Raw genomic sequence first — 27,931 nt, 5'->3', positions numbered from 1 at the left:
TCTGATGAAAATTAAGCTATTTTTTGCAGAATATGTTGCTCTAATGTATTTTCTGTGAAGGAAAACTGTAGCTGCACATCCCTGATCACTCTAGTGAAGCAAAAAAACACTGTTGGCTTTCAATATAAAACGCGACCCCTGTCAATACACAGCTGGACCTGCTCCCGCTTTCTCCTGTTGTGCTATTTACAAACAAACACTTGACTGGGTCAACTGTTCTGGGGAACTAAGGTAAGATTCTTAATGTAAAATAATGTGACAGGTGAAATGAAGAATGCAATCTGCTTTATCTCCTAATGTACTGCACAAGTTGAATGCAGGTATTTACTCAAAAAGTAGCTAACAATATTACAATTTATTGAAAAACTTTAAATAAATAGTTTAAATGGTGACGGTATTGAAAAACCATCCCGTGGCTATTTCCAAATACCCCGGTATACGGTATACCGCCCAAATAAGCCACCAATTGCTTGAAATCAACTTCTTCTAAAAATCTTGGATAAAAAAGGAAGTTTATAGATAGGTCTATAATTACTCAGTGAGGAGGGGTCTAGATTGTGCTTTTTAGGGAGAGGTTGGACCAGAGCAGTTTTTTGAAAAGGAGCCAGAGGTCATGGAGCTATTTACAATAGACAGAATGTTGGGGCCAACATTAGGCATACCTTATATTAGTAGTCTAGTAGGGATCACGTCCAAGGGGCAGGAGGATGTCTTCATGTGAGCTACAGTATCAAGGAGGGACTCAAAGGAGCTAAAGGAAGCAGTAGACAGTCTCAGAGTAGTTGCCTCTAGTGCCTCCTGACCAGAAATGCTGGTATGGTGTCGGCTACTGTCAATCTGGGATCTGATATTTTCTTTATTTTCTGTAAAGAATCTAAAATACTGTTCGCAGCGACCAGGGGATGCGAGCATGTCACTCTTGGGGGGGCACCAACAACACACTCAATTGTCTTAAACCGAATTTTAGAGTTCTCCAAATAAATTCAATACTTTTTCATATCAATCCATCAATCAATCAATCAGGGCTTATAGAAGCCTGGGTGTTTCTCACCTGGCTCCCTGAGCCTCAGGTTGAAAGTGTTAGCTACAGGGGTGTGGGTGTAGGAGGTGACCGGTCCGTAGCCATGATCCTCTGCCCACTTGATCAGGGCCTGAGAGCCAGATGGGAGGTGGTGCTTAGGGGTCCTAGACACCTCCATCAGCCTCTCTGTGTTGGGGCTCAGACTGATGGTATCTGGCGTCTGAAAGAAAGGTAAATACAGGTTTATATTAATCATATGGAATATTGAAAATGACATACAGTATACAGTAATTTTCTTCCGACAGGTGGAGTTACTCCTATGTGACGCTCGTCCATCAGTACAGACAGAGCAATCTGACCATATTTTAAACCAGCACGCTCTCTGTCTTGTCATGACAGTCATTTCACGACACGATTGTGGTAGGCCTGATCACCGACGGCGATGAGACAGCCTACAGGGAGGAGGTCAGAGACTTGGCAGTGTGGTGCCATTACAACAACCTCTCCCTCAACGTCAATAAGACCAAGGAGCTGATCGTGGACTACAGGAGAAGGAGGGGAGAACACATCCCAATCCACATAGACAGGGCTGTAGTGGAGCTGGTTCAGAGCTTCAAATTCCTTGGCATCCACATCACTAAGGACTTAACATGGTCCACACACACCTGCACTTTCCCCTCAGGAGGCTGAAAAGATTGGGCCCTTGGATCCTCAGAAAGTTCTACAGCTGCACCATTGAAAGCATCTTGACTGGCTGCACCACCGCTTGGTATGGCAAATGCACCACCATCGATCGCAAAGCGCTACAGAGGGTGGTGCGGACAGTCCAGTACATCACTTGGGCCGAGCTCCCTGCCATCCAGGACCTCTATATCAGGCCTGAAAAATTGCCAATGGAGTCCAACCACCCAAGTCATAGACTGTTCACTCTGCTACCATCCGGCAAACGGTACCGGAGCATTGGCTGTCGGACCAACAGGCTCCGAGACAGCTTCTACTCCCAAGCCATAAGACTGCTAAATAGCCATAAGAATGCTTAAAGGGATATTTCGATTTTTAGCATGTTAGACCTCATTTTCCACTTACTTTTAGTGTTGAAGCATCATCCAGACAGTTGCTTTGGTCAGAGTTCCATTCCTGATATTTCTTTGGCTGTCTTAGTTGCTTGCATGAGTCATATCGTGGTAGTGGCCAGACTCACCCAAAAAACGTGCTTCAAAACGTCTGGGCTATACGCATGTCAATATCAAAACACTATTACGAGCATAAATGTGTATAACTCAAACTGTGTTTACTTCCTGTTTTGCCCTTGTCTTGGAACTCATTTCTGCGTCACTACTACATCCGCGCGCTGCTAGTCTCGCGTAGCCACACCTCCAAATTCCACGGAGCCTGGTTCTCGAGGATAGCGCAGTGCAGACACGTCCTTCAAGCACTACACCGCCCAAAATCATTCAATCAAAATCAAAACATGTCTGAGTCGAACAGCTACAAGCCTGAAGAGGATGCATACTTTGCAGAACCATATTTATATGAGCCAGAATATACTGATGAAGAGCTTGGACACATAGAAGCTGAGACAGCATGGGGGAAAGAGTCACGGGGAACTGGTGGTGTAAATGTGAAAAATCTGGGAAAAATGCAAGGCAATTTTGACCGAAATTGAGTGTCTGTGCTGTTCCGATGGGACTTGATAATGCCAACACTTGAAGAACTAAATGTGTCTGCTGAAGACACTGATGATGTCGGTCACAGCACAACAGTCTGTGTGACAGATCATGCAGATTTCACAGCCCTTATCAACCCAGGAGTAATTTAAATGTTTTTCCATGTTCCTAAGTTCAACTGAAAAGAAGTGACCACGTCCAGCGGGACCAACGGGCAGCTGTCCATAGATTAAGTAAACATTTGAAATTGAAGTTATCAATAATGTATACATATCAATTTGAATGTATTATCTGTTTCCTATAATGATCCCTTACTGATACACTAAGTATACAAAAGTATGTGGACACTCCTTCAAATAGGTTATTTCAGCCACACCAGTTGCTGACAGGTGTATAAAATCGAGCACACAGCCATGCAATCTCCATAGACAAACATTGCAAGTAGAATGGCCTTACTGAAGAGCTCAGTGACTTTGAACGTGGCACCGTCATAGGATGCCACCTTTCCAACAAGTCAGATTTCTAACCTGCTAGACCTGCCCCGGTCAACTGTAAGTGCTGTTATTGTGAAGTGGAAATATCTAGGAGCAACGGCTCAGCCGCCAAGTGGTAGGCCAAACAAGGTCACAGAACGGGACCGTCGAGTGCTGAAGCATGTAGTGCTTAAAAATCGTCTGTCCTTGGTTGCAACACTCACTACCGAGTTCCAAACTGCCTCTGGAAGCAACGTCAGCACAATAACTGTTCGTCGGGAGCTTCATGAAATGGGTTTCCATGGCCAAGCAGCCGCACACAAGCCTAAGATCACCATGCGCAATGCTAAGCGTCGGCTGGAGTGGTGTAAAGCTCGCCGCCACTGGACTCTGGAGCAGTGGAAACGCATTTTCTAGAGTGATGAATCACGCTTCATCATCTGGCAGTCCGACGGATTAATCTGGGTTTGGCGGATGCCAGGAGAACGCTACCTGCACTAACGCATAGTGCCAACTGTAAAGTTTGGTGGAGGAGGAATAATGGTCTGGGGCTGTTTTTCATGGTCGAGCTAGGCCCCTTAGTTCCAGTGAAGGGAAATCTTAACGCTACAGCATACAATGACATTCTAGATGATTCTGTGCTTTCAACTTTGTGGCAACAGTTTGGGGAAGGCCCCTTCCTGTTTCAGCATGACAATGACCCTGTGCACAAAGTAAGGCTCATACAGAAATGGTTTGTCGAGATCTGCAAGCTGAGCATTTCACGGTTAAATCTACACCCGTTGTATTCGGCACATGTGACAAATAATATTTGGTCATTAACTGTCATGTCAAACAGATATTAAAATTTTAGCAGACGCTCTTATCCAAAGCAACTAGGGTTAAGTGCCTTGCTCAAGGGCACATCGGCATATTTTTTCCTCCACGTAGTCAGCTTGGGGATTTGAACCAGCGACCTTTCGGTTACTGGCCCAACGCTCTTAACCGCTAGGCTACATGCCGACCCATATGGGAGCAAGCTGGTACTGTCCCAGAACAGTAAACTGTAGGTCAGCAGCACAGCACATCGCTGCCATGTGTCCTCAGTTTCCAATCCCCTCCTCCCCCTATTGTTTCTCTTAGCGTAACCTACTACTGTAGCCAACCGTAGACCTGCTTTGTTGGCCTGATTGATTCAGTGCAGTGACAGCCTAAAGTGCAGCTGTACAAACAGGCAGACGGTGGCTGGGACTGAGTGTGGGTCTGTGTCCCAAATCGCACCCTATTTCCTATATAGTGCACTACTTTTGACCAGAGATTAATGGACCCTGGTTAAAAGCAGTGCATTACATAGGGAATAGTGTGCCATTTGGGATGCAACATGCGCCTAAACTGAGCTTGAGGGCAGGCCAGGTAAACTGAGGAGGGCAGGCCAGGTTGATTTCTTCCTTTAGTCCAGGACACTCCATTTAGTATGATATGTTACGTTTCATATGGCATGTATTATTTGTGGATGTCCATCAACCATTTCGTATGATATGTTACAAATTACAATTCATATTATATGTTATGAATTTGCTAAATGTACAATATGTTACGAATTAGCAAAACGTACTCCCGAGTGGCGCAGCGGTCTAAGGCACTGCATCGCAGTGCTTGAGGCATCACTACAGAGCCGGGTTCGATCCCGGGCTGTGTTGCAGCCGGCCGCGAACGGGAGACCCATGAGGCGGCGCACAATTGGCCCAGCGTCGTCCGGGTTAGGAGAGGGTTTGGCCGGCTGGGATGTCCTTTTCCCATCACGCTCTAGCGACTCCTGTGGCGGTCTGGGCGCATGCACGCTGACACGATTGGCAGTTGTACGGTGTTTCCTCCGACACATTGGTGCGGCTGGCTTCCGGTTAAGCGAGCCAAGAGGCTGTGCGGCTTGTTTCGGAGGACGCATGGCTCTCGACCTTCGCCTCTCCCGAGTCCGTACAGGAGTTGCAGCGATGGGACAAGACTGTAACTACGAATTGGGGAGAAAAAGGGGTCAAAAGTAAAAAATAAACAAAAAAATATATAAAAGAATTAGCTAAACGTATGGCATGTTATGAATTCTAGCTAGGTGGCTAGTGTTAGCTAGGCTAGGGGTTAGGGGAAGGGTTAGCTAAAAAGGTTAGGGTTAGCTAAAACGGTTAGGGTTAGGGGAAGGGTTAGCTAACATGCTAAGTAGTTGGCACTATATAGGTAACAGGGTGCCATTTGGGATGCAGCCAGAGCCTGCAGTCAGCAGCGCTCATAACTCACATTATCATGGATGACAAACAGGTCAGGCTGTGTGAGGATGTGGTGATCCTATGAAAATGTCTCTCTTCCCCCTTTCTCCTCCTCCTTTCCCCCTCTCATTTGATGCGATGACAACCCTTGGAGCTGTCAGGTTGATATTTCACGCTTCATCCATCTCCCTCCCTCCCTTGCAGGCAGGTTGAAACCAGGTGCCACTTCAACACTCCTCAGATTGTGACAAATGCATTGGTCAGCAACGCAAAGTGGTGACATGCCTGTCGGTCTCCTGTGCCTGTCTAGTCATGTATTGTGACATGGTTCTTCTGCCTGTCTCCCCTCACACCATCGGTGCCATTGTGAGGTGTTACTGAGACAGTGAAAAAAATATTGGAGGGAAAAATCTGAAAGTTGAACTACTCAATTTGAAAAACAACTCAACAGCAGTGCCGCCACTTGGTTTGCTATAAAGCTGAGGGATGGAGTCTTGGGTCTCTGGAGATGGCCTTTAAATAAGCTGCTACTATTGAAAATATAATAATTTTTATTTAGGTCAAAACAGCACTTCCCAAATGGAGAGGCTGTGTTTGTTACATTCAGAGTCACGTACCACCACATCCAGTTTCCCGATGACGCTGTGAGCCTTGATGACCCAGTTGACAGACTTCTCACACTTCAGCAGCAGTACGACGTCACGATGCAACAGAACATCTGCCCCCAACGGCCTCAGATCAACGATCACATCCACCTGGAATGCACTGCTCAAGGGGGGAGAGAGAGAGAGAGAGAGAGAGAGAGAGAGAGACATAAGAATTTTGGAAGGCCCAAAACACTCTGTATTTACATGCCTTCTCTCTGTCTGGCCAACTGATTAAGAAACTGGAAGTATTCCCAGAAAGAGGAGGACATGTGTGTAACAGACCAGACCACATAGCAGCAGTATGGTGAAATACATCATGGCTGCCATATTCCCTGTATTTCGGGGCTCTTCATGCGTATACAGAGTAATCACACCACTGGGAGAGTGAGGCGATTACCTGGCAGACTGGAGATACAGACTAGAGTCTGAGATAGGCTGCATCCCAAATGGCACCCTATTCCTTATATAGTGCCATAGAGGCCCTGATCAAAAGTAGTGCACTATATAGTGAATAGGGTGCCATTTTGGGACGACCCCATAGACTCTGAGCCTGATATAGAGTTCTTAACAGAACGTCATAAGGTCAATATTACCCCCCTCTTTCTTCGTATCCAACACAAACTACCAGAGACCAGAGAGAGAGACCATTCTGACCTCTTGTAGTGGGGAAATTACACTGAGATCATTAAGGTTCATGATAAGAGTTAGTGTGATCAACATAATATGTATCATATTGACATAAAGGGACAGTTTCTCAGAGACAGATTAAGCATGCTCCTTGATTTAAAGCATGCTCAATAGAGAATCTCCATTGAAAGTGATCTTTAGTCCAGAACTAGGCTTAATCTGTGTCAAGGAAACCAGCTCAAACTGGATAAATGTGTGCCCTATTTGGGTCAGACAATGTTTTGGTTCAGGTGGTGGGCTACAGTACTGACCAGCTGGAGTTATGGTTATGTTACGGTTGTGTTATGGTTATGTCATGGTTGTGGTGGATTACAGTACTGACCTACTGGAGTTGGGTGCTTGCAGCTCGATGATGTGAACCTCTTGGTCCTGGTCTGGTCCAGACAGGACACAGCCTTTAGAGGGCTGTGGCTCTACGTAGCCAGCAAGGTAGTTCAGAGACAGGAACTTATTGTCAATCTTGCAGGTATCGGAGAACACTGGGTCTGGAAGAGTAAAGGAGAGGGTGGGTGGATGAGATTACAAGGTGAGATCATGACTCAATGTATAAGTCGAACACTGGATGTGATGTGATTATACCTGATTAATCCTCAAGAGGAAGATGCTCTGATGAAGGCAGAGAGGACGATATGTTAGCTTAATATACTGAAGTGATACTGGGAAGCTTTGTGTGCAAGTTTTTCTTTTCTTTCAAGATTTTTCCTCATGAGCAAATGGATGAGGTATTTAGTTAGAGTATTTACACTACGGTGTGTTCAGCCAACGTTTTGAGATATCTGAACACTTTGGGGTTGCTGGTAAAAGACAGCGACAGACAGACCAGTTTTGTATTGAACACTATTATTCAAGTTTCTGATCAAATGAAGGCCAATATATTTAGAAAATACATTTTGAACATTAGCCGTCATAAACACGTCCAATCAGTCATTCCTGTCAGGTTTCACACCATTCTAACTTGTTATCATTTATTTACTCAAATATTATTATTCTCCATCCAACCTACCAGGCATGCAATCCTCTTCTCTGTCTTTTACCGATCATGAACAGTTAAGCCCTGCGGTCTTTCCTCAGAGGAATCACAAGACAGATGCTTCCTTATTTGGCAAACAAGGTCTTGGACAGTAGTGAGGTTTAGAGAATATAAAGTAAAGGGTTGGCACCTTCCTCCCCAAACCTCCTCATGGCACTTTGAAGAGCTGGGGAAGAGAGTGTGAGTGTGTTTGAGTGTGAGTGTGAGAGTGTATGTGTGTATTAATGGCCTGAAACAACAAAGCGGAAATCTGTCCCGCCTCATGAAAAGGTACCAGAGAGGGAAAGACATAGGGAGACAGACGGGAAAGCTAAAGCTCTCTCTCTGAGGTAAACATGGCATGTTGGGCCTTCGCCAAACCACAGGGTCTAATGACAGAGAGAGGGGCTGAATGGATGACTGCTTCAAGGCTAAGCAACCACACACTCTCTGTTCTCTCTGCTCTCCTCCAAGTGACTGAGAACATGGAGAGCAGAGAACATGGAGAGCAGAGAACATGGAGAGCACAGAAGAAAGGCCTGAGGTGTATGTTTCATGATTAACTATCCATGTTGTGATTGTGATGACGTACAGGAACTCAAGTCCTTTTGTTCACCCGACCTAGAATACCAATCAAATGCCGACCGTATTACCTCCTAAGAGAATTTGCTTTGGTTATAGTACCAGCCGTGTATGTTTCCCCTCAAGCCGATACCACAACGGCCCTCATGGAACTACACTGGACTTTGTGCAAACTGAAAACCACATATCCTGTGGCCGAATTTATTGTAGCTGGGGACTTTAACAAAGCAAATCTGAAGAAAACGCTACGAAGTTCTATCAACACATTGCCTGTACTACTCACGCTTCAGAAACTATTGCCCATTGTTACTCTCCCTTCCAGGATGGCTACAAGGCCCTCCCCCGCCCTCCGTTCGGCAAATCCATTGTGCTCAACCCTTCCTATAGGCAGAAAAATCAAACAGGAAGTACCCGTGCTAAGGTCTATTCAACGCTGGTCTGACCAATCAGAATCCATGCTTCAAGATTGTTTCGATCACGCGTACTGGGATATGTTCCGGGTTGCCTCTGAGAATAACATTGACGTATACACTGACACAGCGACTGAGTTAATCAGGAAGTGTATAGGGGATGTTGTTCCCACTGTGACTATTAAAACCTCCCTTAACCAAAAAACATGGATAGATGACAGCATTCACGCAAAACTGAAACCACGAACCACCGCATTTAACCACGGCAAGGTGACTGGGACCATGATCGAATACAAACAGTGCAGTTATGCCCTCCGAACGGCTCAGACACAAGACGTATGCGGCAGGGACTCCAGACAATCACGGATTACAAAGGGAAAGCCAGCCATGTCATGGACACCGACGTCTTGCTTCTGGACAAGCTAAACACCTTCTTTGCCCGTTTTGATGATAACACAGTGCCACCGACACGGCCCGCTCCCGAGGGCTGTGGGCTCTCGTTCTTCGTGGCCAATGTGAGTAAGACATTTAAGTGTCTTAACCCTCGCAAGGCTGCCAGCCCAGACGGCATCCCTAGCTGCGTCCTCAGAGCATGCGCAGACCAGCTGGCTGGAGTGTTTATAGACATATTCAATCACTCCCTATCCCAGTCTGCTGTCCCCACTTGCTTCAAGATGTCCACCATTGTTCTTGTACCCAAGAAAGCAAAGGTAACTGAACTAAAATACTATCACCCTGTAGCGCTCAATTCTGTCATCATGAAGTGCTTTGAGAGGCTACCTGACACCCTAGACCCACTTCAATTTGCATACCACCCCAGGGCCCTGGCGGAGTGGTTCCAGGAAAATAACCTCTCCCTCAACGTCAATAAAATGAAGAGCTGATTGTGGACTTCAGGAGACAACAGAGGGAGCACGCCCCCATACACATCGATGGGGCCACAGTGGAGAAGGTGAAAATCTTCAAGTTCCTCGGCATACACATCACTGACAATCTGAAATGGTCCACCCACACAGATAGTGTGGTGAAGAAGGCAAACAGCGCCTCTTCAACCTCAGGAGGCTGAATAAATTAGGCTTGACCCCTAAGACTCTCACAAACTTTTACAGATGCGCCATTGAGAGCATCCTGTCGGGTTGTATCACCGCCTGGTACGGCAACTGCACCGCCCGCAACCGCAGGGCTCTCCAGAGGGTGGTGCGGTCTGCCTAACGCATCACCGGGGGCATACTGCCTGCCCTCCAGGACACCTACAGCACCCAATGTCACAGGAAGGCCAAAAAGATCATCAAAGACATCAACATCCTTTGACTTCATGGCTGTATATATATACAGTACCGGTCAAATGTTTGGACACACCTACTCATTCAATACTTTTTCTTCATTTTTACTATTTTAAACACTGTAGAATAATAGTCAAGACATCAAAACTATGAAATAACACATATGGAATCATGTTGTAACCAAAAAAGTGTTAAACAAATCCAAATATATTATATATTTGAGATTCTTCAAATAGCCACCCTTGATGACAGTTTTGTACACTCTTGGCATTCTCTCAACCAGCTTCACCTGGAATGCTTTTCCAACAGTCTTGAAGGTATTATAGTATTAATATAGTATTAATAATAATTAATTTGGTATTAATAATAATTAATTTGGTATTATAGGTAGCTTACTCAGGTAGTTATTGAAGGTTATTGTAGGTAATTATTGTAGGTAAGGACTGTATTCGGCGGACTCCGGCGAAGCACGAGGCTAGCCTACCCACTACTTGGACCAACAAAGCTAGCTAGCTAGCGGGTAGCTTAACTTTTTGCAACTATGGTTAATTGTTTCCAATGTTATTTCATGCTTAGGAGTACCTGTGATTGAGCCAGCTAGCTGCTACCATTCAGCTGTTTTTCTAACCTCATCCGAGGCATTAACGTTAGGTGGTTGGTAGCTGCTGTACTTAATTACAGCTACTGATAACAGTCTGCTGTAGTTTACAACAATTCTAATTTCTAAAGTGGAAGTTGGGAGAGTTTTACTCGGGTGGTTCAGTGAAACAATTATAGTTTCTGAGGTGGAAGTTGGGAGAGTTATATATATATATTTTTTTTGGTGAGGGAGGCCTGCTCTCTCCTTTCCCTGATGTTTAGTTCATTTCATCCCGATCTCCTCTGCATTATTGTAGCCATCTGCTGCAGCCTGTCAACTATGCCTCTGCCTATCCCTGTTCTCTCCTCTCCGCACAGGCTACACAAACGCCTCACACCGCGTGGCTGCTGCCTCTCTAACCTGGTGGTCCCTGCACGCACCACACACCTGGAGTTCCAGGTCTCAGGCAGCCTCTGGAACTGCCGTTCTGCCGCCAACAAGGCTGACTTCATCCCAGCCTATGCCACCCTCCAGTCCCTCGACTTCCCTGGCACTGACGGAAACATGGATTACCACTGAAAACACTGCTACTCCTACTGCTCTCTCCTCGTCTGACCATGTGTTCTCGCATACCCCGAGAGCATCTGGTCAGAGGGGTGGTGGCACAGGAATCCTCATCTCTCCCAAGTGGTCATTCTCAATTTTTCCCCTAACCCATCTGTCTATCTCCTCATTTGAATTCCACGCTGTCACAGTCACTAGCCCATTTAAGCTTAATATCCTTGTCATCTATCGCCCTCCAGGTTCCCTTGGAGAGTTCATCAATGAGCTTGACGCCTTGATAAGTTCCTTTCCTGAGGATGGCTCACCCTTCACAGTCTTGGGGGATTTCAACCTCCCCACGTCTACATTTGACTCATTTCTCTCTGCCTCCTTCTTTCACTCCTCTCCTCTTTGACCTCACCCTCTCACCATCCCCCCACTCACAAGGCAGGCAATACGCTTGACTTCATCTTTACTAGATGTTGCTCTTCTACTAATCTCACTGCAACTCCCCTCCATGTCTCCGACCATTACTTTGTATCCTTTTCTCTCTCGCTCTCCTCCAACACTACTCACTCTGCCCCTACACAGATGGTAACGCGCCGCCGCAACCTTCGCTCTCTCTCTCCCACTACTCTCTCCTCTTCCATCCTATCATCTCTTCCCTCTGCTCAATCCTTCTCCCTCCAATCTCCTGATTCTGCCTCCTCAACCCTCCTCTCCTCCCTTTCTGCATCCTTTGACTCCCTGTGTCCCCTATCCTCCCGGCCGGCTCGGTCCTCCCCTCCAGCTCTGTGGCTTGATGACTCATTGCGAGCTCACAGAACAGAGCTCCGGGCAGCTGAGCGGAAATGGAAGAAAACTAAACTCCCTGCCGACCTGGCATCTTTTCACTCCCTCCTCTCTACATTTTCTTCATCTGTTTCTGCTGCTAAGGCCACTTTCTACCACTCTAAATTCCAAGCATCTGCCTCTAACCCTAGGAAGCTCTTTGCCACATTCTCCTCACTGCTGAATCCTCCCCCATCCTCCCTCTCTGTGGATGACTTTGTCAACCACTTTGAAAAGAAGGTTGACGACATCCGATCCTCGTTTGTTAAGTCTAATGACACTGCTGGTCCTGCTCACACTGCCCTACCCTATGCTTTGACTTCTTTCTCCCCTCTCTCTCCAGATAAAATCTTGCGACTAGTGACTGCAGGCCGCCCAACAACCTGCCCGCTTGACCCCATCCCCTCCTCTCTTCTCCAGACCATCTCCGGTGACCTTCTCCCCTACCTCACCTCGCTGATCAACTCATCCTTGACCGCTGGCTATGTCCCTTCCGTCTTCAAGAGAGCGAGAGTTGCACCCCTTCTCAAAAACCAACACTCGATCCCACTGATGTCAACAACTACAGACCAGTATCCCTTCTTTCTTTTCTTTCCAAAACTATTGAGCGTGCCGTCTTTAGCCAACTCTCTTGCTATCTCTCTCAGAATGACCTTCTTGATCCAAACCAGTCAGGTTTCAGGACTGGTCATTCAACTGAGACTGCTCTTCTCTGTGTCACGGAGGCTCTCCGCACTGCTAAAGCTAACTCTCTCTCCTCTGCTCTTGTCCTTCTAGACCTGTCTGCTGCCTTTGATACAGTGAACCATCAGATCCTCCTCTCCACCCTCTCCGAGCTGGGCATCTCCGGCGCGGCTCACTCCTGGATTGCGTCCTACCTGACCGGTCGCTCCTACCAAGTGGCGTGGCGAGAAGCTGTCTCCGCACCACGTGCTCTCACCACTGGTGTCCCCCAGGGCTCAGTTCTAGGCCCTCTCCTTTTCTCCCTATACACCAAGTCACTTGGCTCTGTCATATCCTCACATGGCCTCTCCTATCATTGCTACGCTGACGATACACAACTAATCTTCTCCTTTCCCCCTTCTGATAACCAGGTGGCGAATCGCATCTCTGCATGTCTGGCCGACATATCAGTATGGATGACGGATCACCACCTCAAGCTGAACCCTGGCAAGACGGAGCTGCTCTTCCTCCCGGGGAAGGACTGCCCGTTCCATGATCTCGCCATCACGGTTGACAACTCCGTTGTGTCCTCCTCCCAGAGTGCGAAGAGCCTTGGCGTGACCCTGGACAACACCCTGTCGTTCTCCGCCAACATCAAGGCGGTGACCCGATCCTGCAGGTTCATGCTCTACAACATTCGGAGAGTACGACCCTGCCTTACACAGGAAGCGGCACAGGTCCTAATCCAGGCACTTGTCATCTCCCGTCTGGATTACTGCAACTCGCTGTTGGCTGGGCTCCCTGCCTGTGCCATTAAACCCCTACAACTCATCCAGAATGCCGCAGCCCGTCTGGTGTTCAACCTTCCCAAGTTCTCTCACGTAACCCCCCTCCTCCGCACACTCCACTGGCTTCCAGTTGAAGCTCGCATCCGTTACAAGACCATGGTGCTTGCCTATGGAGCAGTGAGGGGAACGGCACCTCCGTACCTTCAGGGTCTGATCAGTCCCTACACCCAGGCGAGGGCATTGCGTTCATCCACCTCTGGCCTGCTGGCTCCCCTTCCTCTGCGGAAGCATAGTTCCCGCTCAGCCCAGTCAAAGCTGTTCGCTCCTCTGGCACCCCAATGGTGGAACAAGCTCCCTCACGACGCCAGGACAGCGGAGTCACTCACCACCTTCCGGAGACATTTGAAACCCCACCTCTTTAAGGAACACCTGGGATAGGATAAAGTAATCCTTCTACCCCCCCCAAAAAAATAAAAAAAAATAAAAAAAGTAGAATTGTAAAGTGGTTATCCCACTGGCTATAGGGTGAATGCACCAATTTGTAGTCGCTCTGGATAAGAGCGTCTGCTAAATGACGTAAATGTGCCCTTGAGCAAGGCACTTAACCCTAATTGCTCCTGTAAGTCGCTCTGGATAAGAGCGTCTGCTAAATGACTAAAATGTAAATGTAAAATGAGTTCCCACATATGCTGAGCACTTGTTTGCTGCTTTTCCTTCACTCTGCCGTCCGACTCATCTCAAATCATCTCAATTGGGTTGAGGTTGGGGGATTGTGGAGATCAGGTCATCTGATGCAGCACTCCATCACTCTCCTTCTTGGTCAAATAGCCCTTACACAGCCTGGAGGTGTGTTGGGTCATTGTCCTTTTGAAAAACAAATGATAGTCCCACTCAGCCCAAACCATGATGGGATGGCGTATCACCGCACAATACTGTGGTACCCATGCTGGTTAAGTGTGCCTTGAATTCTAAATAAATCACAGACAGTGTCACCAGCAAAGCACCCCCACACCATAACACCTCCTCCTCCATGCTTTACGGTGGGAACTACACATGCAGAGATCATCCGTTCACCCACACCGCGTCTCACAAAGACAAAGCGGTTGGAACCAAAAATCTCCAATTAGGACTCCAGACCAAAGGACACATTTCCACCGGTATAATGTCCATTGCTCGTGTTTCTTGGCCCAAGCACGTCTCTTCTTATTATTGGTGTCCTTTAGTAGTGGTTTCTTTGCAGCAATTCGACCATGAAGGCCTGATTTACACAGTCCCCTCTGAACAGTTGATGTTGAGATGTGTCTGTGACTTGAACTCTGTGAAGCATTTATTTGGGCTGCAATTTCTGAGGCTGGTAACTCTAATGAACTTATCCTCTGCAGCAGAGGTAACTCTGGGTCTTCCATTCCTATGGCGGTCCTCATGTAAGCCAGTTTCATCATAGCGCTTAATGGTTTTTGCGACTGCACTTGAAGAAACTTTCAAAGTTCTTAAAATGTTCCGTATTGACTGACCTTTATGTCGTAAAGTAATGATGGACTGTCATTTCTCTTTGCTTATTTGAGCTTTCTTGCCATAATATGGACTAGGTATTTTACCAAATAGGGCTATCTTCTGATTTGTTTAACACTTTTTTGGTTACTACATGATTCCATATGTGTTACTTTAATAATTTTGATGTCTTCTCTATTATTCTACAATGTAGAAAATAGTAAAAATAAAGAAAAACCCTGGAATGAGTAGGTGTGTCCAAACCTTTGACAGGTACTGTACACACACATATATATATATATATATATATATATATATATATATATATATATATATATATATATATATATATATATGTATATATATATGTGTGTGTACAGTACCTGTCAAAGGTTTGGACACACCTACTCATTCCAGGGTTTTTCTTTATTTTTACTATTTTCTACATTGTAGAATAATAGAGAAGACATCAAAATTATTAAAGTAACACATATGGAATCATGTAGTAACCAAAAAAGTGTTAAACAAATCAGAAGATAGCCCTATATATATACAATATATATACATACATATATTTAAACTCGTCCTAATATTATATATAATAATAATATAATATATAATATATTATAATATATTTCTTAATATTTCTCCATTCTTTTACCTTTAGATTTGTGTATTGTTGTGAATTGTTATATATTACTGCACTGTTGGAGCTAGGAACACAAGCATTTCGCTACACCCGCAAGTGCTACCGACCCGTAGCACTGACGTCTGTAGCCATGAAGTGCTTTGAAAGACTGGTCATGGCTCACATCAACAGCATAATCCCAGAAACCCTAGACCCACTCCAATTTGCATACCGCCCCAACAGATCCACAGATGATGCAATCTCTATCGCACTCCACACTGCCCTTTCCCACCTGGACAAGAGGAACACCTACGTGAGAATGCTATTCATTGACTACAGCTCAGCATTCAACACGATAGTGCCCTCTAAGCTCATCACTAAGCTAAGGATCCTGGGACTAAACACCTCCCTCTGCAACTGGATCCTGGACTTCCTGACGGGCCGCCCCAGGTGGTAAGGGTAGGTAACAACACATCTGCCACACTGATCCTCAACACGGGGGCCCCTCAGGGGTGCGTGCTCAGTCCCCTCCTGTACTCTCTGTTCACCCATGACTGCATGGCCAGGCACGACTCCAACACCATCATTAAGTTTGCAGACGACACAACAGTGGTAGGCCTGATCACCGACAACGATGAGACAGCCTATAGGGGAGGAGGTCAGAGATCTGGCCGTGTGGTGCCAGGACAACAACCTCTCCCTCAACGTGACCAAGACAAAGGAGATGATTGTGGACTACAGGGAAAAAAAAGAGGACTGAGCACGCCCCCATTCTCATCGACGGGGCTGTAGTGGAACAGGTTGAGAGCTTCAAGTTCCTTGGTGTCCACATCACCAACGAACTATCATGGTCCAAACACACCAAGACAGTCGTGAAGAGGGCACGACAAAGCCTATTCCCCCTCAGGAGACAAAAAAAGATTTGGCATGGGTCCTCAGATCCTCAAAAAATTCTACAGCTGCACCATCGAGAGCATCCTGACTGGTTGCATCACCGCCTGGTATGGCAACTGCTTGGCCTCTGACCGCAAGGCACTACAGAGGGTAGTGCGTACGGCCCAGTACATCACTGGGGCAAAGCTTCCTGCCATCCAGGACCTCTATACCAGGCGGTGTCAGAGAAAGGCCCTCAAAATTGTCAAAGACTCCAGCCACCCTAGTCATAGACTGTTCTCTCTGCTACCGCACGGCAAGCGGTACCGGAGTGCCAAGTCTAGGTCCAAAAGACTTCTCAACAGCTTCTACCCCAAGCCATAAGACTCATGAACAGCTAATCATGGCTACCCGGACTATTTGCACTGCCCCCCCACCCCATCCTTTTTACGCTGCTGCTACTCTGTTAAGTATTTATGCATAGTCACTTTAACTCTACCCACATGTACATATTACCTCAACTACCTCAACTAGCCGGTGCCCCCGCACATTGACTCTGCAACGGTACCCCCCTGTATATATGGCCTCCCTACTGTCACTTTATTTTACTTCTGCTCTTTTTTTCTCAACACTTTTTGTTGTTGTTGTTTTATTCTTACTTTTTTTGTTTAAAATAAATGCACTGTTGGTTAAGGGCTGTAAGTAAGCATTTCACTGTAATGTCTGCACCTGTTGTATTCGGCGCATGTGACCAATAAAATTTGATTTGATTTGATTTGATAAATATGTGTACGTAACCAATACAATTTGATTTGATTTTGACATAACCCAGCTGTAATGTGTAATGGAGCCACTACTCCCCTCCACTCCTGGCAGTAACTGTGTTATTGTCTTGCAGTTAAAGATAGTCTTTAAAAGGTATCCTAACTATCTGGATGTTGATGTAGGATGAAGTTGAACGTGCTGTCGGTTCAGTTTACAAAGGACCAGTGGGGAGTGAAAGAGTAAAGGAAGAAGTGAAGCATGGCTTCAATGGATCAATCACACAACATCCCTGGAGGAGCCCTGGACTTCCAACAGCCAGCCTCCCTACTACAGTAACTCTACTGACTGGTGGAGAGGAGAGGAGAGGAGAGGAGAGGAGAGGAGAGGAGAGGAGAGGAGAGGAGAGGAGAGGAGAGGAGAGGAGAGGAGAGGAGAGGAGAGGAGAGGAGATGAGGCCCCCACTGTCTGCTTTAGCTCAGACACCTCTTGACAGTTTTTTCCACTTACAGCTCACAGTTATCAAGGAACAGCTCACATTCCCTAAACCCATTAATGCCTTCGACAGTTTAGTTTACTACAAACCTTGCTGCTCAGAAGTGGTCTTTCTATAGACACAAGTTGAGGAGCAAGGCCCCTATCATCTTACTTAACAGCAGCTTGAGGAGTTAAGTAGGAGAGAATATCGTAAATTGATCCCTCTCTTGTGTAAAGTGACTTGCGAAAGTATTCACCCCCCTTGGCATTTTTCCTATTTTGTTGCCTTACAACCTGGAATTAAAATGGATTTTTTGGGGGTTTGTATCATTTGATTTATACAACATGCATACCACTTTGAAGATGCAAAATAATTTTTATTGTGAAACAAACAAGAAATAAGACAAAAAAACAGAAAACTTGAACGTGCATAACTATTCCCTCAATAATTTCCCTGTATTTAGCGCCATCCATCATTCCTTCAATTCTGACCAGATTCCCAGTCCCTGCCGAAGAAAAACATGCCGTTCTCGGGGGTGATGAGAGGTGTTGGGTTTGCACCAGACATAGCGTTTTCCTTCATGGCCAAAAAGCTCAATTTTATTCTCATCTGACCAGAGTACCTTCTTCCATATGTTTGGGGAGTCTCTCACATGCCTTTTGGCGAACACCAAACGTGTTTGCTTATTTTTTTCTTTAAGCAATGGCTTTTTTCTGGCCACTCTTCCGTAAAGCCCAGCTCTGTGAAGTGTACGGCTTAAAGTGGTCCTATAGACAGATACTCCAATCTCCGCTGTGGAGCTTTGCAGCTCCATCAGGGTTATCTTTGGTTTCTTTGTTGCCTCTCTGATTAATGCCCTCCTTGCCTGGTCCGTGAGTTTTGGTGGGCAGCCCTCTCTTGGCAGGTTTGTTGTGGTGCCATATTCTTTCCATTTTTTAATAATGGATTTAATGGTGCTCCGTGGGATGTTCAAAGTTTCAGATATTTTTTATAACCCAACCCTGATCTGTACTTCTCCACAACTTTGTCCCTGACCTGTTTGGAGAGCTCCTTGGTCTTCATGGTGCCGCTTGCCTGGTGGTGCCCCTTGCTTAGTGGTGTTGCAGACTCTGGGGCCTTTCAGAACAGGTGTATATTTACTGAGATCATGTGACAGATCATGTGACACTTAAATAAAGTCCACCTGTGTGCAATCTAACTAATTATATGACTTCTGAAGGTAATTGGTTGCACCAGATCTTATTTAGGGGCTTCATAGCAAAGGGGGTGAATACATATTTAATGTAATTTTTTTATTTATTTTAAATGTATGCACTCACTAACTGTAAGTCGCTCTGGATAAGAGCGTCTGCTAAATGACTAAAATGTAAAATGTACATATGCACGCACCACTTTTCCATTATCTATTTTTTTGAATTTTTGAAACAAGTTATTTTTTTCATTCAACTTCACCAATTTGGACTATTTTGTGTATGTCCATTACATGAAATCCAAATAAAAATCTATTTAAATTACAGGTTGTAATGCAACAAAATAGGAAAAACGCCAAGGGGGATGAATACTTTTGCAAGGCATTATATTTGCCTAAACCTGCTGGAAGACTTGAATAGCAAGAAACAGTCCCATGTCTGATCTCTTCAGTCTACAGATTTTCTTCTTGTTTCGTCAACTTCGGTACAACTCCATCTCACCTCTTTTTTTCTTCTTGTTTCCCTCTCTCTGCCACTCCCCTATTTTTCTCATAGTGCACAGGACTAGTCTGTCAGGCCTCAAGTCTGGCAGCAGGCCCACACACAAGCTAGCAATCAGAGCAGCAATCCCTCACAAACCTACTACGCATTTCCATTAGTCAATTCTTCCTCACTCCACTGACTTTGGGCTCATGGTCAAATAAGAAAAGTGACAAGCAAGGAAAGCAAGCGGACAGATTACAAAAGAAAGAAAAGAGTACAAAGTCCTTTCCTCCCGGCCAAGTCTATGTGCAACTGAAAGCTGGCCAGTGGAACTGAGAAGTCCGAACACAGAGAGTGTTCACTCTGCCACTCTAGGGTCCAGTAACTCCCAGGACTGTCAATGGCCTCCATTGAGAATGAATTACTGAGTAGGAACCCCTTAATTAAGGTTTAGTGGGGAAGAAAAGGCCTGTCATTCGGCAAAGAAAATATACAGTTAGTGGAAGTAGGTGTAAAAGTCTCCCCAGGCATTCTAAACGAGAATGTGGTCTGCCTTGGAACTGAGGTAACGTTTCTAACCTGCCTCTTAGAGTGAAACACACCTTCTCCCACTTTGATGTATGGTTGTATGATGTGTGAAACCAATGGTTCTCCTACAGAAAGGACAGCCAAAGGTAGCACCTTCTTTTAAACTGTCCTTTGGAGCAACAGTTTTAACTTCCCTCTGACAGTAAAACACACCTTCTCCCACTTTGATGTAGATGTCCAGGGCAATCTTGAGTTCGGAGAAGGAGGTAACGGCTCTGTACTTCTTGGTGGCCCAGTTGAGGAGGTGCTCGTTGCCATGGGGAAGTACCTCCTTCGGAACATGACAGTGGAGAGAGAAGTTCCCTGGAGGGAAGTGGACATCAGATCCCACAGATACCTGGAGAAAGGAGAGATACAACAATGTTACAGACAGTCAGTAAGAGAGATACCACGGCTTTACAGACAGACACTGTTCATCAAGACACATAGCCCTGGGACATGGCTGTAGTGTGTTAGGAGTTATACTGCAGGAGTCTACAGCCATGTATCAGCGCTACACAAGACACAGAGAAGTGGACCTCTGAGGTCTCTGATAGCTGGAAGATGGAGAGAAACAATGATGTTACAGACAGACACTGTACATCAGGAGACATAGCCCTGAGACATGGCTGTAGGCTGCTATGGCATTACAGTAGGTGTAATAAGACTCATAGTCAATTATAGGATTCTACAGCCTTGTCTCAGGGCTACAGGAGCCACAGAGGGACATCACTTTGCCTGTGAGAGAAAAGAGCTGAAGGTAGGGATTCCACAGAATGATTGTGAAACAGTAGGTTTCTGTATGACACTATGGGCTGGTTTCCCAGCCACAGATAAAGCCTAGTCCTGGACAAAAAAGCAAGCTCAATGGAGAATCTCCATTGGAAATTATTTTTTGTCTAGGACTAGGCTTAATTAGTCTCGAAAACCCGACCCTAGCCGGAACGTTTGAAAATTGTGGGAGGCAACCCAGATGTCTGGAGAGACTAAGGCTTAATCAGTGTGTGGGAAACTGGCGCTAAGAAACTACCTAAAGCATTATGGACCTAGGGTGAAGAAACACAGAGAGACCATGGGAACAATAATAAGGTGTGGGGATTTACAGTATCGGTATATCTAGTGCAGAGAGCAATAAGCATTTTTTTTAAATATATTTTTTTAAGGGGTAGATCAGCTTTAATATTGCATATAGATCGTAACTTCAATCAATGAAATTGTCTGCATCATTTCCAATCCCCCATATTATTTTTTTGCAAATATACACACTACCGGTCAAATGTTTTAGAACACCTACTCATTCAAGAGTTTTTCTTTATTTTTACTATTTTATATATTGTAGAATAATAGTAAAGACATCAAAACTATGAAATAACACATATGGAATCATGTAGTAACCAAAAAAGTGTTAAACAAATCAAAATATATTTTATATTTGAGATTCTTCAAATAGCCACCCTTTGCCTTGATAACAGATTTGCACACTCTTGGCATTCTCTCAACCAGCTTCACCTGGAATGCTTTTCCAACAGTCTTGAAGGAGTTCCCAGATATGCTGAGCACTTGTTGGCTGCTTTTCCTTCACTCTGCAGTCCGACTCATCCCAAATCATCTCAATTGGGTTGAGGTCGGGGGATTGTGGAGGCCAGGTCATCTGATGCAGCACTCCATCACTCTCCTTCTTGGTAAAATAGCCCTTACACAGCCTGGAGGTGTGTTGGGTCATTGTCCTGTTGAAAAACAAATGATAGTCTCACTAAGCCCAAAACAGAATGCTGTGGTAGCCATGCTGGTTAAGTGTTCCTTGAATTCTAAATAAATCACAGACAGTGTCACCAGCAAAGCACCCCCACACCATAACACCTCCTCCTCCATGCTTTACGGTGGGAAATACACACATGCGGATATCATCCGTTCACCCACACTGCGTCTCACAAAGACACAGTGGTTGGAACCAAAAATCTTCAATTTGGACTCCAGACCAAAGGACAAATTTCCACCGGTCTAATGTCCATTGCTCGTGTTTCTTGGCCCAAGCAAGTCTCTTCTTCTTATTGGTGTCCTTTAGTAGTGGTTTCTTTGCAGCAATTCGACCATGAAGGCCTGATTCACACAGTCCCCTCTGAACAGTTGATGTTGAGATGTGTCTGTTACTTGAACTCTGTGAATGTCACGGTTTCGGCCGAGGCTGCTCCTCCTCCTTGTTCGGGCAGGTTTCGGCGGTCGTCGTCCCCGGAGTACTAGCTGCCACCGATCTATGTTTCATGTTCGTTTGGTTTTGTCTTGATGTTGTACACCTGTGTCTAGTTAGTCCTCATTAGTGTCCTATTTAGTTCTCGTTGTGTGTGTATGGTGTTGTGTGTGATTGCTCCTCTGTTTGGTGTTCTGAGCTACGTATCTTCCCTCCGTTGTTTGGAGAGGTTTTCGCACATGTTAGTGCGCCTTTTGTTTGACGCCTGTGTGCGCCTTTATTTCGCCTCCGGGCTTATTGTTCTCGTGTACTACGTGAATAACTCACTAAAGTCTTTTGGACTTAGCTTCTGCATCCTGCGCTTGATTCCTGCACCACACCCACCTTCAGCACCCCTGACAGAGAAGCATTTATTTGGTGGGCTGCAATTTCTGAGGCTGGTAACTCTAATGAACTTATCCTCTGCAGCAGAGGTAACTCTGGGTCTTCCATTCCTGTGGCGGTCTTCATGAGAGCCAGTTTCATCATAGCGCTTGATGGTTTTTGCGACTGCACTTGAAGAAACTTTCAAAGTTCTTGACATTTTCCATATTGACTAGCCTTCATGTCTTAAAGTAATGATGGACTGTCGTTTCTCTTTGCTTATTTGAGCTGTTCTTGCATAATATGGACTTGGTCTTTTACCAAATAGGGCCATCTTCTGTATACCTCCCCTACCTTGTCACAACACAACTGATTGGCTCAAACGCATTAAGAAGGAAAGAAATTCCACAAATTAACTTTTAAGAAGGCACAACTGTTAATTGAAATGCATTCCAGGTGACTACCTCATGAAGCTGGTTGAGAGAATGCCAAGAGTGTGCAAAGCTGTCATCAAGGCAAAGGGTGGCTATTTGAAGAATCTCAAATATAAAATATATTTTGATTTGTTTAACACTTTTTTGGTTACTACATGATTCCATATGTGTTATTTCATAGTTTGATGTCTTCACTATTATTCTACAATGTAGAAAATAGTAAAAATAAAGAAAAACCCTGGAATGAGTAGGTGTGTTCAAACTTTTGACTGGTACTGTATATACATATTAATAAGCATTGATTTAATATCATAGGGATGATTTTTGATAGTCTAATCTACATCAAATAACTTTGGATTACTTTTAGCAGTCTCCATTTTGTCACGCCCTGGCTCTGGGGACTCTAGTATGTTGAGCCAGGGTGTGAGTTTTCATTTGTTTTCGTTCTAGTTTAGTATTTCTATGTTGGCCAGTGTGGTTCTCAACCAGAGGCAACGTGTATCAGCTGTTGTCTCTGATTGGGAACCATACTTAAGCAGCCAGTTTTCCCACAGTGTTTGTGGGATCTTGTTCCTGTATAGGTTTGTGTTTTGCACCTTTGGACGTCACGTTATCGTTTGTTGTTTTGTTCGTGTTTTTCATTCTAGTTAATAAAATATGTTCACCTTCCACGCTGCGCCTTGGTCCTCTGTACCCGACGATCGTGACAGAAGATCCCACCAACACTGGACCAAGCAGCGTGTCCAGGAGCCAGCGCCAGAGGTATCGCTAAAGGACATCAACCTCGACTGGGCCTGGCCCACGATGAGGAGAGACCCCCAGAAAAATTTGAGGGGGGGGCTCACGCCGTGGACGACGGGGCAGCAGGAGGCCGCGATAGAGCGGTCCAGCGGGTTTGCAGAGGAGGCTGCCAGGTTAAGGGGGCCACTGGTCACAGAGGAGAGGGAAAGTGTAGAGGCACGGCGAGAGGTACTGGGGTGTGTTACCAGTCCGGTCCGGCCCGTTCCTGATCCCTGCGTAGGGCCAGTGGTGTGTGTCCCCGGTACGGTCCGGCCTGTTCCTGTTCCTCGCATCGAGCCTGTGGTGCGCGTCGTCAGCCCGGCCCGGCCTGTTCCTGCTCCACGCACCAAGCCTATGGTGCGCATCGTCAGCCCGGCCCGGCCTGTTCCTGCTCCACGCACCAAGCCTATGGTGCGCATCGTCAGCCCGGTTCGACCCGCTCCTGCCCCCCGCACCAAGTCAGTGGTGTGCTTCGTCAGCCCGGTCCGGCCCGCTCCTGCTCCCCGCACCAAGTCAGTGGTGCGCCGTCAGCCCGGTCCGGCCCGTTCCTGCTCCCCGCACCAAGTCAGTGGTGCGCTCATCAACCGGTCCGGCCCGCTCCTGCTCCCCGCACCAAGTCAGGGGTGCGTTTGCGTCAGCCCGGCTCGGCCCGTTCCTGCTCCCCACACCAAGCCAGTGGTGTGCGTCGTCAGTCCGGCACAGCCCGTGCCTGTTCCACCGGTGCCTGGTTCGGCACGGGTCAGCTGCTTCACGCCGGAGCTAGAGCAATCCGCTCCACCAGTGTGCAGTCCAGCTCCGGTCAGCAGGGCCAGACCGGACCAGGGGGTACTTTGGGGGGGTTAGAGAGGGAGTGGGGATCATGCCCGGAGCCGGATCCGCCGCCAAGGTGGAGTGCCCACCCGGTCCCTCCCCTGTGGTGTTTGGTTGGCGCGGTCGGAGTCCGCGCCTTTGGGGTACTGTCACGCCCTGGCTCTGGGGACTCTAGTATGTTGAGCCAGGGTGTGAGTTTTCATTTGTTTTCGTTCTAGTTTAGTATTTCTATGTTGGCCAGTGTGGTTCTCAATCAGAGGCAACGTGTATCAGCTGTTGCTTGTTGTCTCTGATTGGGACCCATACTTAAGCAGCCAGTTTTCCCACAGTGTTTGTGGGATCTTGTTCCTGTATAGGTTTGTGTTTTGCACCTTTGGACGTCACGTTATCGTTTGTTGTTTTGTTCGTGTTTTTCATTCTAGTTAATAAAATATGTTCACCTTCCACGCTGCGCCTTGGTCCTCTGTACCCGACGATCGTGACACATTTCAGCAATTGAAGGAAATACATGTAGAGTTACTGAGGATATAAAATGGTAAACTACAAAAAGGTAGCTGTGATTTACTGTTAAGAAGCTGTATTTTCTATTGGGCTCATGGAGTTCCATCCCCATGTATTATTTTAAGGCCTCTCGCAATGTCCTCTCCTTATTTTCACACAAGGTCCCCTTACACAATAAGGTGTCTGGTTTCTACTGTTTATATAACCTTTATTGTGCGTAATCACAGTGTGCAGGGGTTTTTCAAAATGGCAGCACACAGCTAGAGCAGTATGGAGCTGTCTGTCATGAATGTAGCTAGCAGATACACACACGCACGTGATTGCATATACACAAACTCTTATCTGTCTTCATCATAGGAAACACATATGCAAGATGTGCATGTCTGTTTATGCGTGCTCTCACACACACACACACACACACTCTCACAAATAACTCAGAAGTACAAAAGAAAGAGACAACTTTTATCAGTGCAGTATGTTTGTTTGGAGTTGCCATTGGGGATCATCTAAAAGTATATAATTTTGCCATATGCGAGCTGGCTGAGAGTGGGGTGATACAATGGGACGCAGCCTAAGCCTAGGTAGGTAAAAAAGTGTGAGAGCACAAAACCCAGCTGTAATATGCAGAGTGAAAAAAAGAAGAAGAAAATTAGTAGAAAATGTGTGCGGAGCCCCAAGCCCACAATGAAGTGCTGGTTTGTCTTCTGGCAGGAAGGGATGGAGGGAGGGATGGAGGGAAAGAGAGAAACTTGTCTGAGCTTGGCGTGTGTGAGTGTGTGTGTGTGTGCGTGCATGGAACAAAGAGCAGAGAGAGAGAGAATGATAAAGAGGGAGAGAGAGAGAGTGAGATAGAGAGAGACCACCCCGTTGGTTCTTAATGGACCTCGACCCATATGCTTCATTCAGAGGGATAAACATTCACATGCGCTGAAAAACCTACTACTGACTGTAGTACAATTGTGAGTAGAGCTGAGCATCCCAGGCCAGCCAGGCAGCCCCAACACACAGTCTGGTGTAGATAGCCGACCTCATTATATTTCCATGCTTTTTTTTCTTATTCCCAAGGACACAACTCCTATCTAAAGTGGGGCGGCAGCTGACAGCGTGCTGCCTGGTAGGCCCAATTAAAACATTAACTCATAACACTAAACTGATAGAGCGTAGTGCCGTATGGACCTTTTCACTAAAGCGTAGGAGGACATATAGGATCATTCATATTTTGTTGCCTTCCCCATATTTTGGGTAGTAGGAATTTTCCAAAGAGGGGATAGAGGAAAGCAAAACACAAGAATCTACTGCAACGTTGGTTCGTTTTCCAGATCATAGTGTCCGTTTGTTTGTGTGAAAATTAGTCACATTATCTCTGTTGAGTATTTGGAGCTCCAGACAGAGAGGTTCTCCATTCCCCCCGAACACACACACACACACGCACACACACACTCTAGCCAACACCATGTGCAACATCTGCCTGACCCCTGGCCTCTCCTCTCTATGTTCCTGGCATTGTCACGACAGATAATAAATGCCAAGACCAGGGAGACAGACACTGTCGAAGAATTCACCGCTACGTAGATATTTATTTTTAGCGATAACGTTTACTACGACTACGGCAGGAAGGAAAGGAAAACTTTAGTGGAGAAAGATGGAGTGCCATGCCTTTGCCTGACTGCCTCACTTAAGCTATCAAATGCGATATAGAGCCGTGGAGGAGCACTGAGCAAAGAGAGGGAAGGAGGAAGAGGATGAGGATGAGGAAGAGGAAATGGAGGAGGAGGAAGGGGTTGGGGTTTACTTTGGGAAACCTTGCAAGCTCAGCAAAGTTGATCAATTTAATTGTGGCAATATGACTGTAATTAGTCTGAAATAATTAGAGGGGGAAGCCTGAAAACCCAAATTAGCTCTAGGCCTTTCCAGGGTGATTTGAACCTCAAGAATATGAAATGGGAATATGAAAGAAGAGACTCAGAGAGACCCACTCTTGGGCTCGACCAGTTAGCTGAGGGAGAGAGAGAGAGAGAAAAATAGAGCGAGAGAGAGAGAGAGAGAGAGAGAGAGGAGGGCTTGAGAAAAATTTGTAATAAACGAAATATATGAGTAACGTTTTTATCAAAGACTTGAAAGTTTGAAGTAATTCCCACTAGTATCCACTTTTACATGAACACAAAGTGTAAATCCAGAACTTGCAAGAGAACTGCTTGAAAATGATATCATTTCAAAGCATTGCTATTCTTAATTGTTCCACTCCCAGAGTATTAACAATACTTCAACGTAGTGCTATATGCAAAGACGTCAAAGTAATGCTATATGCATAGACATCAATGACTGACACAATGGGACGATTAACTCAATGATTTATACAATACACAGAACATTCATTTTTGTCCCTTTCATTGTCCCTACTGTCATAGCATGTACGCTACTCATTGTCTTGAGCTTCTTATCACCCCGTTCTCCCTGAGAAGAGAAGAGGGGGACATGACTAAACGTGTAGAGAGAGAAAGGGCCTTATCCCTGAACACATAAATCAGTGTTGTTTATATGTCCTCTGCTCACAAACAGACCCAGACAGACAGACTAGATTAGTCCTGGGCTCGCTGCATCATATGACCTCATAGCTAACGCTTCCAAGTACGGCCTGTCTGTCTGTCTGGGCTCTTTCTGTCTGTCTATCTGGAATCAGCTCAGGTCTGCACTCAGAGGTGAGATCCATGGAACTTTGCAAAGCCAAAAGTTTACCTCATTCTACCTAACTGAGCATGGAGCTAATCTCCAATGAGGTGTTCTTGAGCAGTTCAAAGCCAAATATAAGGGTACTTGAGAATATCCAGGGATGGAACTCTAGTCTGGCACATTTTCTACAAGCCCAATCTGAAAAATACTAGCTTCGGGCAAGCGGGCTAGCCTAATTTCCATGGGTATAACACAATTAGAAGGGTCATATCTGTTGAAAAAGCAACTTCAA

General features: G+C 45.9%; 1 protein-coding gene across 1 annotated transcript in view; it reads right to left on the bottom strand.

Moving 5' to 3' along the window:
- Positions 1–27,931, bottom strand: part of LOC121533923 (transforming growth factor beta receptor type 3-like) — a 161,596-nt gene that overhangs the window by 33,305 nt on the left and 100,360 nt on the right. Inside the window, exons 5-8 of the mRNA XM_041840285.1 lie at positions 20,068–20,251; positions 7,055–7,217; positions 6,016–6,163; positions 1,052–1,241 (exon numbers count right to left, since the gene is read on the bottom strand). Coding sequence (XP_041696219.1) covers positions 1,052–1,241; positions 6,016–6,163; positions 7,055–7,217; positions 20,068–20,251 — 685 coding nt within the window. The remainder of the gene's footprint in view (positions 1–1,051; positions 1,242–6,015; positions 6,164–7,054; positions 7,218–20,067; positions 20,252–27,931) is intronic.

The sequence above is a fragment of the Coregonus clupeaformis genome, chromosome 20 (assembly GCF_020615455.1).
Source record: "Coregonus clupeaformis isolate EN_2021a chromosome 20, ASM2061545v1, whole genome shotgun sequence".
NCBI classification, from domain to species: Eukaryota; Metazoa; Chordata; class Actinopteri; order Salmoniformes; family Salmonidae; genus Coregonus; species Coregonus clupeaformis.
The sequence above is the reverse complement of the archived record's forward strand: the minus strand, read 5'-3'. Positions and strand labels throughout refer to the sequence as shown.